At 26.4% G+C, this 20,062-nt stretch overlaps 1 protein-coding gene across 1 annotated transcript in view; it reads left to right on the top strand.

Annotated features, from left to right (window-relative positions):
• The first annotated feature begins 801 nt into the window (after nucleotides 1–801).
• LOC107439976 (neuroligin-4, X-linked-like) overlaps nucleotides 802–20,062 on the top strand; it is a 239,628-nt gene continuing 220,367 nt past the window's right edge. The window contains exon 1 of the mRNA XM_071188123.1: nucleotides 802–1,907. Coding sequence (XP_071044224.1) covers nucleotides 1,448–1,907 — 460 coding nt within the window. The 5' untranslated portion in view covers nucleotides 802–1,447. The remainder of the gene's footprint in view (nucleotides 1,908–20,062) is intronic.

The raw sequence follows: 20,062 nt of genomic DNA, 5'->3' as shown, positions 1-20,062 counted from the left end.
GTTTAATCTGTATATTGAGGATATCATTTTCTTTAAATATAAATAATAACAGAAAATACTAAAAATAAGAAAAAATATGAAAAAGTTTGCTTTACTTTAAAATTTTCATAGGTCGTCAAAAAAAATTAAATTCCTACAAAAAGACTCTTGAACATATTTTGTAGGTTCCAAATGTTAAAACAACATAAATTATTTAATATTGTATATATATATATATATATATATATGCATAGATATACATTATATTTTTTATTAAAAGTATTTTTTTTTTCATTTTCCTATGTAGAAATTATATTAAATTATAATGTAATTGCATAATTTAATTAAAATTATAATTTAATTATAATAATTAAAAATTACATAAAAGTAGAAAAAAAACATTTAACAATCCCGCTGACTTGACATAAAATGGCATTTCACTCAAACTTTTTCGAGACAGAGTCTTTTCTGAACAAAAATTAAAAGTTAATAATTTCCAAAGAAAAAAAATTCTCTTTAACTCCTAATTATTATATCTTCCAATTTAGATTTAGCTATAGTATAATTTCCCGGTTTGAAATATCCTGATTGCCGGAGAATAGGAACTGAAAGTAATTAATTCTTCTTAAATTCACCTACTGTCATTTAAAGCCGAAATTAAGAGTCAATATCCTCAATGTACCTATAAGCAACTTATTCTCTCTCCCTCTTACCACTGGCCCACTCTAGATGTTACCGTTGCACATGCGCCCCACTATGCGCCCCACTATCTTGGCCCCCCTTTCCAGAGGCCACGCTTGCGCCACCAGGGCGCGGGATAAAGTCGCGCTCCCGCTGGCAATCCAGATAGACCCAAAGCTCTCTCAACTGCAGCTGTTTAAAAGTTTACTCTTCGCGTTTTCTCCAACTCTGTGCTGTCCGCTGAAAACTTGTGCTTTACGTTGGACCTATGAATGGGATTGGGGTTTGAGAAGAGAAGATTCAGATCGGTCGCTCTTCCGGTAAAGAGGAATTCCCGGATTTTGAATGCTCGCTTCCCTAATGGTTGGAAGATGTGATTGATAAAATTCATACGAATTCAAACTTTCAGAACTATTTATTTATGAAATATGAATGATTTATTATGTTTTTTATTTATGGAAAAAGTGGGAAATATACTTTTGGAACATTTGAAATATTTATTCATGGTTTAATTCAAGAATCGGATTTTTTATTATTTTTAAGTTTTGTAGTGATTTAAAGAAAAAGATGCTTAGCAAGTTCAACGATTTTAATTTAATATATTTTATAAAAGGATACAGTGTTATAAAATTGAGATTTTAAATTCAAGATGATTAAGCTGTGTGTTTATATAAAAAATTGAATCCCGCTTGTGACTATAGAATAAACTTTTTTTCTTAGATTTTTTTTAAAACAAAATCGTTTGAATTTGCATTTGTGGTAGAGAAAGTAAAATTTTGAAGAAAATATGTGCCGACAAAGGAAGAGTTCTTGCAAGAGAATACGTCTTCGTGTTATTCTTAGATTTACACTTTTAATCAGTGTGACTTTTGCCACCACTGGAGATACCAAAAAGATATCTTCTCGCGTCGTTACAACAAAGTATGGATCTCTACGAGGTTTTGTAAAGACATTTCCAAATCGCCAGTGGCGTCCAGTAGAGATATTCCTGGGTGTGCCTTATGCTAGACCTCCTATAAATACTTTAAGGTTCATGCATCCCGTAACACCTGCTCAGTGGCGTGGAGTGCAACAAGCAGACGAATTCAAGGCTGTCTGTATCCAAAAACTACCGGACATCAAAAATGAAACTGAAGCTTTAAAGAGAATGCCAGTTGGGAGAATAGAATACCTCAAACGTTTACTTCCTCTATTAAAAAATCAGAGTGAAGACTGTTTATACCTAAATATCTATGCTCCAGCAACTGGTAAGTTATTCTTTATAGATTTTATTAATTTATTCGTCATAAATTTAGGGAAATAAAGCATTTAATCATTACATACACTTTTACCGTCAACATAAAAATTAGGAAACATATAGGAAATAATTAGAGTAGAGAAAATTAAAACGTACTATATTTATAAACAGTGGATATTTATTTATTTATTTTCTAAAATATAAAAAAAGAAATATATAAAATAAATAATGTTAAATAAAATGAAGAAACGTAGTTTAAAGTTAAATATTTTTATTAAAGAACTTCTTTAAAGTCACCATTCATTAAAGTTTTTGTAGGCATGTGTGTTTTCCTAATAAATCATGCTATATATTTTTTAATAATAATAATTAAAAATGATTTTAGTTTTAAAAACTTTCAGCAATCACGATATAATGTATTAAACATAAAGCAAAATACCTACAAGGATTTATTGCATAACACTAAATATAAAGCAAGATATGCATACACTGGCAATAATAGGTGTGTACAGTATAATTAAATAGATGTGACGGAATGATTAACAAAATTATGAAGTAACTATTCTGATAGCTTATACTTATACTTTAAAACTAATTGTTTTTTTGAACTTATGTGTAACTTCTGGTCCGGATAAGCAAAACTAAAATTCGACTAAAATCCAACTCAATAATATTTATGCGTAATTATAAATAGTCGATGTATGTAAAGCTATTAAAATTGTAATTATTTGGCATTATTAAAAATATAATAAAAAGTTACTTGCGATAAAATTTAAATTTAAATTTAATTGCGATAAAAGAAAATTTTTTGTTATAAAGTTTATGTATAGAATTAAATATCGTAATTAAATTAAATTTCTTACATGCAAATTGTTCTCAAATACGAACACATTTCTACCACATTGAACAGTATATTATACTTTCACCAACTTCCATTTGGAAAAAAATACATCTAAGAACATCAATAACAAAGAAAATTATTATCAATAAGATATTTTTGCAAAAAATGCTTTTGCTCATTAATATTTTGCAAAATAATTATAAAGATTCATTGTCACAAATAACTTATATAATGACAATATTTGTTGTATAAACTATGTAGCAATTTTGGAATTAAGATCGAAGTAAGCAATATTCTTTTCATACCTTTTACAGCGTAATTAATTTTCGACAATAGGTAACTCTATAGTACTATAGTACAGGGTTTTATGAACTCTGACCCAGAACTAGAATTTAATCGCTAAAATTGCTTTGTGCTCTTTATTTCATTTATAATTCTTAGGCAAGGGGATAGAAAATCTTAAAACATCATAGAAAAGTTTTTTTTAGGGATATTGGTTGCTTTTATAAAATTTATTTTAAAGCAAGAATGCGTTTGAGAAGTTCATGAGAAGTCAGTGTATTGCTTTCTATGAAAAACAAAGTAAGTGCACAGAGAAAAAAAAAGCTAAAATTACCGTACTGTATGGAAATGACATTTATGATAAAAAACAGCATCATAATTCTGGTTAATAAACCCAAAATTACGTCAATTATTAACTTAAAAAAATTCATTCGATAATTTTTCCGTTCATGCGTTAACAATTTACCAGAAAGTTTGGCATTAAAAATTATAGTTCTTATTACCGCATATTAAGTACTAAAGTAAAAAATAAATTTAGCCGAATTAATTTAGCATAATGAAATTACGAAATTTTATTTCATGCTATAAAACCATACTTTCTTGTTCATTTTACCAAAATCATTACCAAAGCACTTCGGTAAAAATTATCGAGCTTTTTTAGTGCTCCCATAGAGCCAGAAACATAGTGCATTTTGCCATAATCTCGTAGTTTTGACCACACTTTTTTCCGTATGGGTAACAACACAAGAACTTTTTGTATGACATAAGCTAAATCCTATTCAATTCATTGAATCCAGATCAAAAGTATAATTATGAATCTGTATAATATTTTTTTTTTTGATTTTAGTACTTAGTGATTCTAGTACTCTATTTTCTTAGATGTTAGTTTAGTACTGAAATATTCTGTGTGTGAATTTCCCGTATCCCGTATCCTATTTAATTGATCATATTCAGCTTAAACTCATAATAATACATCTGTACAATAATTTTTGATTTTGGTATACTTAAAAATATTCTGTGTACCCAGTTCCCATATCTATAAAATTTGTTTCCGATTCAATCCTATTCAATTAATTAAATTTAGCTCAAACGTACAATTATAAATCTGTATATTTTTTGTTTTGATTTTAGTATTCTAAAAATATTCCGTGTACACAGTTTCCGCATCGACAAAAATTGATTTCTATTCAAGCCTATTCAATTCATTAAATTTAGCTCAAAAGTGTAATTATAAATATGTATAATATTTCTTTGACTTTAGTATTCTAAAAATATTCTGTGTACCCAGTTCCCCCCAAAATAATAAACATTTACCAAAATAGGTTTTGGTTTAAATTCAGTAAGTGCAAAATGCAAAATATCGCGTGTGTATAATGTACGGGGACCAAGGTTTAGGTTTGTAACCTTCAGATGGAAGACAAAATTCAAGGAGTACATAAATTAGTATCTACTACATCCTCACTTAGAGTTTGTCCACGTCACCACTAATAGTTTTCACGCGGTTTTTTTCTATATCTAATAGAAATGCCTTTGAATCTAAGCGTCACGCTGTTTTCCAGCTTGGAGAGTTAGGCGTAATTTTAGGATATTTTTTGTGAAATTCGCTCTCAAAATTCTTATTAGCCCTTACTAACAGTTTATAAACTATAAAGGTGAAATAAAATAATAGGAATTGCTTGTTTAAAGCATGTATATCACTATGAAGTTAAATCTTTTCAAATTAAAATAGCTAAAATAGTAGTTTGAAGTAAGTTAAAAACGACAGTGAAAAAAATTTTGTTTAGTATTAGTGTGATAAATTAACTAATAATCAAAGCAACATAATTCAAAAATGTTTAATTTGGTTTATGCATTTTTTAATATTTTATTTATTACGATAAAATTTCATTTAAATTAGGTTATTTATAATGATAATGTAATCCTTAATGTTATTACTATGCTCTTGTAATTAAACAGCAATTGGCATAAAAACTGGCAACTCAAATTTTCGGCTCTTATGCTGACAAGATTGATTTGATATACGTAGCTTGAAAAAAAACATGCACCCTTTTAGGAAAGAATAAATCCATTCCTTATTTCGTGAGAAGTATCTGCATATTTGAAGGATTTTTTCTTATACTTAAATCAGTTTATTAATTTTTATAATTTTGTCTCATTAATTATAAAACATGCGTTCTTAAATTATTTTTCACTTTGAAAAGTAATATTACTTTATTAAGAGGGTAAACAAGCAAAGAATGTATAAAATTAAGAAATTTTTAGAAGCGATATCGGACTTGCCCATAGATGGCGTTCTGTTCTTGAATCGACTTACAAGACGCTACTCGCAACGTTTTTAAAATGAGCTATGAGATAGTGCGTTTGCACACTAAGAAAAAGTAATGGTCAAAACTTCCAGGACATGGTAAAATTCACCATATTTCTGGATCTATGGGAACACTAAAAAGATCAGTAGTTTTAACCGAAGAACTTGGTTAATGATTTTCTAAAATTAATTATAAAAAGTAGTTTTATAATATGTGATAAAATTTTGTAATTTTGTCATGATGGAGCATAGTATAAAATAATTTACTCGGTTAAATTTACTTTTCAGTTTCGTATTTTTTATTACATGTGTGATAGTAAGAGACACCCGGTTGCTGAGTGGTATCGCTTCGCGCTCCCGTGCCGCATGTCCTGTGTTCGATCCTCGGGCTGGGCAAAGGTGACTCAGCCTTTCATCCCTTCAGTAGGTAAATAAATGAGTACTAAGCATGCTTGGGAACTGAACACTGTGTTCTCCACGTTCGACTGGCCACCTAACCGGAACATCAGAGACCAAGGTCAAGAAAACTGAGACTGGTACATTAGGCTTTGGCCCTCTATGACTATCACGCCATTGAGTTAAGTTTTTAGAGTTTGGTGATTGTAAGAACTGTAATTTTGAAAACCAGAATTTCTGTTAAACCGTTACCAGAGCCCGTGCTAAGAATTTCAAATTACTGGACAGTAAATTATCCAAATATCAAAAGTATTCACCAATTGTTGAAAGTCCTCAAATGCAAATGTTAAAATTTTTTTTATGATAAATATTTCCCATAGAACTATTTAACGGAGTTTAATCTGTATATTGAGGCAGTTTGTTCCAGGCTTATATTAATTGGATCCAATTCTAATTGGTTATGCTGCGCATCTACCAAAAATTACTGTATTCGAATAAAAAATACTGATTTGCTTAGAAAAAATCATTTTGATGTAATTATGAGGATCAAATTAAATATATTTTTTCTTTCCAGTGGAAAAAAATCCTTCGCCAATACTTTCTCCAAAAAATAATTTTTTTCGCCAAATTTAAGATTTGATGGCACTGACGAGATGGCAAATGCTTAGCGCTAGCCATGCGTTACCATATAAAGTAAAAAATTATCAAATAAATGGTTTAAGCACCGTATATTTTAGCTTTATTAACCAATATTATTATTTTTACCAGAAATGTCATTACCATACAGAACGGTAATTTCACCACAATTTCCTTCTTCATATGCAGTTATCAAAGCACTTTTCTTCACGAATCATGGTAATAAAAAGGAAAAGAAATTTAGAATTTTATTTTTTTTATTTAATCAGTTAAAAATGCCATTAACAACGATAAATACTATGGAATTCAATTCAATTTTGAAGTATTAGTGAAATTTAATGATAAAATTGGTGTGCCAAATTTCTATCTGTGGAAATTTATAACATGTAGTCTAATATACAGTAAATTAACTTTCATATGTAGATATCTTCAACATCATCCGGTCTTCATTTGCAACTATAAAGAACATAAAATTGTCATTTCTTAAAAATTCATTAGTGACATTAGTCTTAACATTCTGTCATTAGTGACCACTAGGGGCTAATATCTTAGAATAAATAACTGCGGAAGGAATAAATACATATATTGATAATTTATTATGAAAAAAACTTATTTTGTTAATAAAACATGCTTATAAACTATTAAACTACTTGTGGTTGTTTTATACTTCAAGTTATGTTTTTATTTATTGTTAGATAAGAGTAGACTAAGGAGATAGCCAAAACTGTTCACCGCTGCGTAATTCTGTATTAAGTGTATTGTGATTAATTTAACAGTTAGGTTTTCCTGGAGATAAGTAGAACTTTATCAGGTCCACATTTAAAGATGAAAAATATAAAATTCGAAGTAGTTATTAAATTAAGTTATTAATTACTAGCTAGAGACTTGGAATAAATATATAAACGATGAATTGAACTGATGGAAGTATAACGTATCACGAAACGAGATAAAACTAATATGGGTGAAAAAATATTTCTGCAAATTAACATTCTACACTTTTTTGCTTCATGCAAAAAATAAATGTTTATTGGGCTAATGTTTTCTAAGAAGATAGCTATTTTTTTTTACTTCTACATTATACCTTATTAATTGCATTTGGATTACTTTTAACAATTAAATTTTATGCGATATAAATAGAACTCTATCTATATGAATAGAACTATATAATTGCTTACTTAGTTAATTTTTTTCTAAAAAAGATAGCCAAAATGTTTACTTTGCGTTATTCCTTATTAAATGCATTTGGATTATTTTAAACCGTTTAATTTTTATCTGAAATTACTAGACTTTATCAAGTCTACATTTATTACTGTAAAAGCTAAATTAACGATCTACTAATATTTATAGTTACTAATTACTAATTACACGACACTGAAGAAATATCTAAACGAATAGTAATACATAAATTAACCATATGAAAACATAATATATTACTAAAAAAATGCAACTAATATCACTGAAAAAATGATTTTATAAATTAATATACCTCACGTTGCTTCTTCATACCAAAAATGATTGTTTATTTAGTTAATGCTTTCTATAAAGATAGCTTTTTTTTTGGATTACCTTAAACTGTTAAATTTTTTTTCTGAAATCACTAGACTTTATCAAGTCTACATTTATTACTCTAAAAGCTAAATTTACAATCTACTAATATGTATAGTTGCGAATTACTAATTACACGACGCTGAATAAATATCTAAAAGAATAGTAATAAATGAATTAACCATATGAAAACATAATATACTACGAAAAAAATGTAACTAATATCACTGAAAAAATGATTTTATAAATTAATATACCTCACGTTGTTGCTTCATACCAAAAATAATTGTTTACTTAGTTAATGCTTTCTATAAAGATAGCAAAAATTGCTTACCACTGCGTTATTCCGTATAAAATTCCAGCTACTGGAATTACTTTTAACAGTAGGGTTTCCAAGGAAATGACTTGAACTCTATCCGGTCTTCATTTACTTCAGAAAAGAATAACATTGCGTGACTCTACTCAACTTTCCTTCTTTGAGCTATGATTCTTTCTCAAGTGAACTTTTTATCCAAGATCAACTATTTATTTTCTTATATTTTACGAACAACGTTTCTACACTGCTAATTAGTGACTTTGAATAAGAAGAGAAATGTTTTTCAACTATTTCAAGTTTCTCGTTATTATAATACTTTAAAACATTATATAATTTTGTTCGTAAAAGTATGAATGTTATTGATGTAAGTTTTATTGTTATAATATAATATAAAATAATATAAAAGATTTTTTGTTTTGTTTTGAAAACATTTACAACAAAATTTGTAAATGTTTTGTATCTATTATAAATAAGGTGAAAACGATGTTTATTTGAAAAAAAAAACAGTTTAAAATTTTATAATTACAATGCATTATTTTATTAATAATAACATAGCTAGTTTAGTTTAGTATCCTTTTTAAACTAAGACATACTGACTAAAGTAAGTTCAATTACCTAATGACATCAAACAATTTTCGATTACGATCACAATAGATTTTCTTTAATAATATGTTACGATATAATCGATGATACTTTATGTCCTTATATTCTAGAACATAGTTATTAGTATACTATATATATNATACTTATCCCTTCATTCATTTTGAGAAAAAGTGAAAGTTATCTATAATAGAGTGTTGTCTAATGCATTCTCAACATTGCACAAAAAAGAATCGTTTGTTAAATCCAAAAATCTCATTAAACGATGTCTGACACTAGTAGTTTTTATATTTCATAAATAGCCTAGTCACATTGGTTACGATACATAATATATATGGAGAAAAATTATATTGAAATGATAGAAAATCACGGTAGATTTTAAAATTAATTAAAGATAAAAACATTTAGCATAAAACTTTTTTAGAAGCATTTGAGTTATTTGCTTAGTTATTCTTAATATTTTTTCTTGTTTGGCTCTTAGCCAAAAGGGTATACTTTGCTTTGCTTTTATTGGGGGAAATAACTAAATTCCTGGTTGAAATTTCTGAGCCAAGTATCCGTTATTAGAAGTTTTAATTCCAATTCATTTCACCTTATTAATGATACAAAAAGAGAAAATCATGAAATAAGTTCAATTATAAAATATCATTTTAAATATTATTTATATGAATAAAAATTTGTACTTTTACTTTTTCTCAAATGGGAATTAATCAAGAAATTTCTATATAATGCTCTAATTAAATTTCATAAACTGACTATATTTATATATATATATATATAACATAACATTACATATCATAATATTATATAGTGCAATATAATATATTATTTATAATAATAATAAAAATACTCTTTTCTAACGCATTAGATTGTAATTTTTCTTGCCATTAACCATTCACAATTATTTTTAAAAATGTTATAAAAGAACAAATATCAAGATAAGTGATTGCGGAATTAAGATAAAAACTTATAGCTAACAAAATTAATCTTCTTCAGGAAATCGAAAAATATAAATTTTTAAGAATGAATTAATAGTTTAAACTCTGAAGGGAATTAATAAACTATTTTAGTTAGAAAGAACCATTTTCCGAACAATATTTTTTATGCCCTTAATGAAAGAAATCCAAAGTTTAAAATTTTTAGAATTTATTAATAGTTAAATAATTAAAAATTTCTTTGTGTAATTAAAAATATTGTCTGGTAAAACAATTATTTTGTTTCACCGAAATTTTTAAAATATAGTTGCTATTTTAATCAAATTTTTTTTAATATTTTTAATGTAAAATATTGTTTCGCCTCAGAAGCTGCATGATGCTCGGTTTAATTTCTTTATCCTCAATAGTATAACAATATATTTTTTCAACGAATCGAAACAGAAAGTATAAAAAACTCAATTCTAATAGATTTTAAAATATTTTTTTCTTCGAAATATATAAAAATCTGGTCTGGAAGATTAAGGCAAAATCAGAAGCATTTTTGCTTATTTTTAAAAATTTATATAATGTCATATAGTGTCTAAACTAATAATAAAATATATATAAATATTTTTTTATTAGCCTAGACTTCAATAATTAAATTATTGTTCTTTTATTTTATTAATCTAATTGAATACTCACTGGGGCACTAATTATTTTTCAAGAACATAATATGTAATTATTTTCTTATTTAGAATTTTTTTTATTTCATGCATGCACTGCGTTTTTCTTATAAATATATATAGGTTATATTATATGCATACTAAAGAGACACACTGCTTATTTTTAATCAGAAAAAAAGAACTAAATTAAATACAAAAAATACTACTTAATATAAATTTTATTTGAAGAGAAATAATATTATTCGGACTTTAATTGTTCATTAAGCTTGAACTCAAAGTCCGTGTTCCAATTTTAGAGCATTTTCAGATAACCGTTATGCTTTCAAAATATTATAGACATAAAGTTATTTCTAATTAAGGATTTTGATACATATAATCATTTGTATTTTTATATTGTTTGACTCCAAAATGAATATCATTGTTTGCTTGGACATCATAAGCTGAAAAAGCAATAAAGATAAACAATTGTTTACATTTCATTGAAAAAAATCTTTAACTTTTCAAAAAATAACAATAAGGATGTTAAAAATACTTAATATTGGCATACAGACTGTGTGGAACTTTAAGTATACCTTATTTAAGGTTTATTGATGAAGCTATTTATATTGCCGCAATACCATCAAAATGGCATATTTGCAAGGGATTTGGATTTTGAGGCACAAAAAAGGTAATTTGAGGACTGTTATGTAGCTACACCATTATTGCCATGCTGTGCTTTGTCAGGATTTCAATTTAATTCTGAGGCATGCAGTTGAGCAATCGATAGTTATAGCACATCTAGATCAGTGTGTGCATATTTTGCTATGGAAACAATTGAAATGACGTATTTGCGAGGGATTTGGATTTTGAGGCACAAAAAAAATTATAATTTGGTGATTATTATGTAGTTGCAGCATTATTGTCACGTTGCGCTTTGCCAGGATTTCAAGCAAACCCTGAGACATTGAGTTGCCTAATCAGTCGTTATAACACAATTCGATCAGTGTTTGCATATTTTGCTATATCAGAAGATCCTTTTACATATCTCGCATGAACATCTGCGAAGTCGACTTTTTTCATGGTCAGAAGTTGAGTTTAACACGCTGAGCTTAGTTAAGCACTTTCGCCAACAAACTTGCTGTCAAAAGGGATCTGATTTTACTTTTGATTTGCTCACTGTTGATTGTTTCTATTTCGAAGACATCAGATGTGCCTTTCGTTCTATCATTTTTTGTTACTTTGTTGTAATTAAATGTCCAAGTTTCAACAGTGTCTCCATAATCTTGTTTGTAGAATTTCACGCTTTTTTTTATTAAAAGTATCGGTTATCACTTTTGATTTGTTCTCCTTTGATTTTTTCTATTTCGGAGACACCAAACGAGCTTTTTTTCGCTTTTTCATATTTCGACAACTGGATCGTAATAAAACGTCAAGTTTTATCAGTGTCTCCATGTCTTTTTCATAGAATTTTGCATATTTTTTTTATCAAAATCATCCACCATCTTGCATCCTGACTTGTTCTCAAACCATAATTGCATTGAATCCGAGAGTCTGATGTCACTCATACTGTTGCATTTAAAGCACTATAAAGTCACTATCAGTCTAGTTCAAGTGGTTCGACCATGATCAGTAAAAGAAAAATCGATTTTATTTCTTAATTTTTGGGAATCAATTTATATTCATTATAAACACACTTAAAATAAGAAAAAAGCTAAACAAAAATAAATAAACGTCTTACCTTTTCTATCTTATTTTTTAAAAGACGCTATAGTTTTTTGGGGCAACTTCAAGGTACAACACTATAAATAAATTATAAATTACACATATTATTTTAATTGAGATTCTGTAAAACTGTAATGAAAAAAATATCATTTCGAGATGTATTATGAAAGTTTATGTATTTTAGTTAATATATTTATTATTCATCCACTGGAAAAAATATCATCAAGAAATTCTTTATCTGTATTCGTCATTTTTTATCTTGTTTAGTCGAAGAAATATTTATTTGTTTAATTTCAGAGTACAACACCATAAAAAATATCCGCATATTTCACACATTATTTTAATTGCAATTCCGCAAAACTGTAAGGAAAGAAAATTACATTTCCAAATGTGTAATGGAAGTATCTTAGTTTATTTATTTACAGTTGGGAACATTTTAATTATTCATCTCTTGCAAAAAATATCCTTAAAAATTCTTTTTGATTCATGTTAAAGAATACATTGTTTGTACCTTGATAAAATGCAAGCGTTGTTTAAATGAAATTGTGTTTGTTCAAAATTGCTCAAACGTTTTTATCAATAACAAAACTAATTCATCAAAATCAATTGCAAGAACCAGAGAAATGCTATAATTATAGCAAGCTGCTAAGAAATAATAAATATCGTATTTGATTAAAATTATTTGCTTCGTTGCTTATCAAAAACATCATGAAAAGCATGAAAAGTTTGACGAAAAATAATATGAATTGAATTCATTTTTTTATGAAATACTGAACCTTGATGCAAGCTACGTACAATTGTTTATTTTTCCTGGCATTCATTTTAAATTCTTAAGCTCTCAAATTACTTTTCTACGATTTACTTTTTTTGTTAATTTCTTAAATAACTTTAATATCTTTAAAGAAGCATTCAAAAATCTTAAGCATCAGTTTCAATACCATCTTCAGTTAATTTTTTCTTCACGTATTCATAGAACGGATATTATCACATTGTCCTGATACTTATATTTCTTATTCAAATATTTGATACTATAGGCAAACAATTCCATTCACCATTTTGCAAAAAGAAGGAAAATAGAGTTGTTTAAACAGTTCAATATATTTTTATTCAACATTAATATTTTGTCATTTGTTTAAATTTTTTTAAAAACTTTTGCCTGATATTATTCCTCTATTTATAAAGTAACCTCTTTTTACTGAAAATTATACTTTCCTTGTGTTCTTTTACTGTATTAATTAATTCTCAAAAATAATATCCTTATTTAAAGAATTTTTTTTCAGGCGTGGTAAAGAGTTTTCGCCGAATAAAGAGTACTGATAAGATATATATATGTACGTATATATATATATATATATATATAATACCTGTNTATATATATATATATCTTATTACTGAACTACTATCCTATGTTAGTATTACAAGTTATTTTGATTACATGTAATCTGAAGTGAAGTGTGATTTAACCCTGTAATCAGTTATGTTTTGCTCAAAATTGCTAGCTTGTTAGTGATAGAAAGTATTGCTCTTGAATTTCTATTTTTGATGTATATCTGTCTAAATATCTAGCTGCAGTATAACGCTGAAACAAAACATTAAATGATACTGCTTTCAGTATTACCACTCTAAAAACTAATTGACATCATTTAATTATTTAAATAAACTAATTGAAGTAGAATATTTAAATGGTTGCTTTTATACAGTTAGAAATAAGGGATTCTATTGATTCCAAAATGCAATTTAATTTTAAAAATACTTTGTTTTGATAAAATAAGTTGTTTTTTCAATCAAGTTTTTGTGTTTCGTCAATAGAAAGAGCTTCGAGGCCTAGTTCGCATCCTCGAGTAACAAAAGGACCATCATTCCTTTCTGATTAAATTATAAAATCAACTCTCTCAAGTTATTCTCTCTCACTTTAAATTCTTTTAAACGTTAATAATTGCATGAAAACATAATAAGGAATTTATTTTTGATAAAAATTTCACAAATATTTATTCATTTTCATCAGTTGTCAAGAATAATGTAAGGTGATGTTAATAATTTAAAATAATAGAATGTGAAGTAAAAAAACTTTATTTTACTTAAATATTTTGTTATAGGAATAAAGATTTCCGATCGCGTGGCAACCAAGTAAACTATTAAGAAAATAAAATATTTTTCTTAAAAACACTATATCATAACAAAATAAAAGCTATCAAAGGAGAAAAATAATAAATGTATGAAAAATTCGTTAATGCATTTAATATTATGACAGGTTCTTAAACCGTTGAATTTCAGAAATAAATTTTAAATTAGACACAAAGATGCAGACGTAAAAGCGCATATAAGAACAAATTAAAAAAATATATATCTTAAGAGTATCCCCAAAGTTATAACTACGTTTATAAAACAGATATTCATAAAATGACGTACATGAAATGGAAACTTACTAAATAATTAATTCCGTAACGGGTTTGTTTTATTTAGGTTGCGTGTGTCCCATAAGAGCTACACTAATGGGCTATAGGTGGCTGATTGATCCTTAATGATGATCCGAAAAAAACTACTGGTGTATGCAGACACTACTCCACCATAATTTAGATGAGATGAAAGACGGTGGTAATAATCACCATATCTCCTCACCGAACTCCCAATCCACTCTTTCTTGAGTGACCTTTGTTGAATCTAAAACTGCGGAGAAAAATTACAACCACGGCCCTAGCAGTGGTAGGGTAATACTAAATCCACTTCACCAAATGGGCACACTCCGTAACAGGAATAAAATGGATTAAGCAATCCATCCATTCATCATTTAAAATATTCATCCACTAAAATATTTATTGTGATTTAGTCCTTTTTAGTAATTTATTCCAATTTTAAATTTAATATTCTTAATAATATGTTTTAAATCAGGATGGCCTAGCGGGTAAAAGCAATGTTCTTTCCTTGTAAAAGACTGGGGTCAGATCCTCAGTTGCGATTTGAGTGCCACCTAGTGTTTGAAAGATTTGTAACAGCTATGTAAAGGCGAAAATTTTTCATTTTCATCTATTTTTAATAGAAATACACTTAGATATTCACTAAAAAAACAAAAATGAGAAATTTGGAATAAAATTCTAACAATATGCAGTATACTCATAACTATTCCCATAAAATATAGAGTCATTTACAAGATTATTCCCAATTGAATCAACCAACTTAAAATAGTATTTAAGATTATGTAAAATTCATTACGCTATCTCAATAAATCAATTCGTTTTATTAGAAATATTTTCCTAATAAAACGAATAAAACCTGTAATAAAACCAGTAAAAGTCAGCATTAAATTCTTTGCAAGAATGCATTTTTATAGATTATTAATAACACTCTAAAGCTAGAATAAATAATTAGAAAGCATATTTAATCAAATACATAGCTGATTTTACCATTAACGAATTATCTTACACACGTACGTGAAGCATTTAATTTTATCCTAAATTACGATGAAAATTTCTGGACAACAGACATTAGCGTTAGAAAGTAGTATATATTAGATTAAACGGTTGTCTACTAGCTTTTTTTACAAACTGATTCTGCAAAATCTGGTTTTATAAATTGTATTCTAAGCTGTAATTTATTTCAATTTTATATATTTATAATACAAGCGCACTTAAATCTTCATTAAAATACACTAACTGCAAAATTTAAACTAGCTATTCAAGCAACAGACAATATACTTTGAAATAATCATTCCCATTAACTATGTTGTCATTTACCAGATTTTAATTCAGATAAAAATATTAATATTTTGTTTGTTTTTTTTAAATTAATTTTATTCGACACTTACCTCGATAAATCAATTTATTTTATAAGAAATATTTTCAGAGTTTCAAAGCAATAAAACCAGTATAATGCAACATAAAGTTCTTTGTCACAATGCATTTTGGTAGTTTATTACTAACACTTCAAGTCTAGAAAATATAATTAGGAAGTATATTTTCATCAACTACGTAGCCAAAGTATCCATTAACGAATTATCTTACGCATGTAAGCGAAGCATTTAATTTTGTCCTCAATTAAGATGTTCTCAAATATTTATATAATAAATTACATGGCTGTCTACTAGTTTTTTTTCTAACTGTATCTGCAAACTCGAGATAAATAAAGTGTATTTTAAGCAATATTTTATTTTCAAGTTACAAATATTTTTATTAGAAATATACTTAAATCGTCACCAGAAACACTTACTACAAATTTTAAAAAAATATTCAAACGTCATACAGCATGCTTTGAAAGAATATTCCCATAAACTAAGCAATCTTTTACTAGATTTTAATTCTGATAAGAATATTTTTTTACATTTTTTTAAATGTATTTTATTCTACACTTACCTCGCTAAATCAATTCATTTTATTAGAAATATTTTTGGAGCTTCAAAGCAATAAAACCAGTAAAATGCAACATAAAATTCTTTGCAACAATGCATTTTGGTAGTTTATTAATAACACTTTAAGACTAGAAAATATAATTAGGAAGTATATTTCCATCAATTACATAGCCGATTTTACCATTAACGAATTATCTTACACATGTACGTGAAGCATTTAATTTTATCCTCAATTAAGCTGAAAATTTCTGGCCGACAGAAAATGCATGTAAGGAGTATAAGCTGTATCGAAACGGAAATTAACAAAGATAACCTTGGTACTTTGGGAGAAATGTGGGCCAATTAAGCTAACAGATTTGTTTTAATCTTAAAAGGGACTTATTATAATCACTAGCCATAACATGAAAGATTCTACTTTATCATAAACTTTTATTAGTTTTTTGAAAGATAAATAAGTTAAAGTTTGTTTGTTCTATGTTTAATAATAAATGAAAGCAACCAAGATGCATTGTGCTTTGTGAATGTTCTTTGGTTGATGTAGAAATGCAATTAAAAATTAAAAAAAACAATATAAATATCAAAATGGTAGATAATCTTAAAATTTCATTTTATACATTTATCTTTCTTTATTAAAACACTTGCGTTCACAATAAAATGCTTATAACAAAAAATTTAAAATCTATATGAAATTATGCTTAAGTATTTTTTTTTAATTTAAGCTTTAATGAAAGGAATACTATAGGATTTACACATTATAAAACCATATTTATTGATAATTTTATTAAAACCATTACTACCATTTTTTGGTTTTTCCATAGAGCCAGTTGCACAGTAAATGTTATCAAATTCTGGTAGTTTTAACCATGCTTTTATTTCTCAGTGTGAAAAAATATTTCACTACCATTTTATTGTAGGAAAAATAAACAATTTACGTTTCTGCTCATTGTATACCATTTGTTTGAGGACAGAAATTCAAACCACTCTCTATTCAAGAACTATAAAAAAAAAGAAAAAAATAGTTTCCCAAAATGAAATAATTAAGTAAAAGACATTTTTTTCTTGGAAATACACATCTGAGAGAGGGATAATTGATTTCAAATTTTCGAACGCTTTTTTTAATGTAACTGATTGAAGTAGCTGAGTAAAAGAGAAAAAAATTAAAGATGCATTCCAATATATTTTTTTTCAGAATTGTTCTAAAGGGAATATATATTTCAGTTCTTTTAAATTTAAATAATACATAATAATTTTAAGAGCTAACATCTATAACAAAAGAAAAAATAACAATCTGATTTTTTCCAATTTACTAAATGTAAATAAAAACAAATGTTTTCCTGATCTTAAGTATAAAAATATAAAATCTTTCAGTATCATATCATCGCAGAAATATTTCATAAATTAAAACCATTAAACAAGAGTCATAGGTAACTACTAAAAGTAAAACTTAAGAATTTAAACCAAAGTTCTATTTTATCTTTTTATCTAATTCAAGTGGTTTCAGATAAATATAAATCAAAATAAATGGCTTTCAAATAAATTAAAAATAACGCAGAACTCCAAAACTTCTAAATAGTGTTTCTTTTTTTTTCATCATGAAAGATAAAAATTATCATAACGCACGAGTTGTTTCTGTCATAAAGTTAATTATTATTTTTACTTTCTTCGAAATCACTGGATTCCATTTCAATATCAAAAGCAATTGCATCAAAAAGAAAATAAGCGAAGCAGAGGTTTCTTAGTATTCAAACCGAATTCCATTTTCTAAATTGCGAGCTGTATTATGAACTGTAGCACTTAGTTGTGATTTGGTTTTTATCCCCAAACGATGAATCAAAACAATTGTTCATAATATTTGCAGATTTTAGTTGCTAAAATGGGAATGATTTTATTTTTGTATCTAACTAATCACTCAGATAAAAAACCTGGTTCTTGCAAAGAAAAATATTTTCTTGGCAAATAAATATTTTTTTAAATATTGCGATAATTCTTTTAAACATAGAAAATATTATTTATGCGTAATTTCCAATACAATATATCAGGGAAGTTCTATTATTGCATCATACATTCCTATTTTTGAAAGAAACGTCAGAATCAAAAATTATGAAAAATCGGGTTAAATAAATAAATAAATCCTCATTTGGCTCTATGGGAACATCAAAAAGCTCGATATTTTTTTACTGAAGCGCTTCCGTATTAATTTTTTTTAAATTAACTATAAAATATGGTCTTTTAAAATGTGATAAAATTTGTTAATTACGGTTAAATTTGCTAATTTTTATCATGATACTTTTGAGCATGACGTAAAAAAGCATTTAATCGGCTAAATTTACATTACAGCTTTCATTTCATTCAATTAAAAACACAAATTTTTAAATTTGCAAAAAATAAAAAGTTCACCAAAGATGACTTATATTTGTTTTCAAAACTAAAATAAAAGTTCCTAATAAAGAAATCAGAAATTTTTTTATATCATGAATTAAAGAAGTAATCTTAAGTTTAACCTTTTTTGCCTCATAGTTTCTTAAAAATTGTTCTGATATTATTTTTTTCAATTTACCTTATCGCATTACTTGACTGAGTAAATCATGAGCGTTATCTATTTAAAAAGAGGAGAATTAATTAATTGTTTCAAGTGCTCTATTATAAACAAAATTTTAAAAAAAATATTGACGTTAAAAATATGCGTAAAAAGATTTACTGCTTTAATCAACAGAATGAAATAAAATATTTTAATATGGATTGATATTAAAAAAATTATGATCCCCAGTGTAATTTGAAAAAATATTTTTCCGTATGATTTCATATTTTCTCTTGTATTGAAAATTGCATATTAATCTGTTTTTTTTTTCAATAAATAGTGCAGCAAAACTTTTTTTTGCCAAATTTAATTTTTCTACTCTTTTTGAGAGAAAATGAAAGGAAAATTAACATGATTTTTTAATCATGTTAATTTTCAATTCAAATCATCAATTTCTTCTAATTGTTTTTTTATAATTTCCCAACAAATCTAATCAAATGAAGCATTAAAAGTAATTAAAAAATGTTTATTTTTCTAATTTTAAGAAATGAAAATTCGAATATTTCCTCTTCGATTTTAAATCATATGATTTAAAGAAAAACATGAACCATTTGGACGACAAAAAAATATGAAAGAGAAGAAAAATTAAAGAAAAAGAAACGTATTCATTTTTTTCCTTTTTTGTTTCAGTAAATGAACATATTGGAAACTCAATATCGTTTAGTGTCATTTATTTGTTTCTGATTTGATCTTGAAAAATGGTTGATATAATTCGATAATTTGAATTGTAAATAAGTTAAATTATTTTACTTGGCGATCATCATTCTTTTATTTCTTATTACTTCTTCTTCCTTTTTTTTAAATGTCTCCAGTAATGTTTATAACCTTCATATTTTATATTTTTGCACATGAATAAATATAAACATACACGTTTTATAAGGAAAATTAAAGAAAATTATGATATCCTGTTCGTTAGATTAATAGTCATTCATGGTGTTCACTCTTTATTTTGCTAATTTTACGTTATAAATACAATCTTTGCTACGCATAAATAAAATTTTAAAATTTTCGCTTCATATATATATA

Source organism: Parasteatoda tepidariorum, chromosome X2 (assembly GCF_043381705.1).
Source record: "Parasteatoda tepidariorum isolate YZ-2023 chromosome X2, CAS_Ptep_4.0, whole genome shotgun sequence".
Classification (NCBI taxonomy): domain Eukaryota; kingdom Metazoa; phylum Arthropoda; class Arachnida; order Araneae; family Theridiidae; genus Parasteatoda; species Parasteatoda tepidariorum.
The sequence above is the reverse complement of the archived record's forward strand: the minus strand, read 5'-3'. Positions and strand labels throughout refer to the sequence as shown.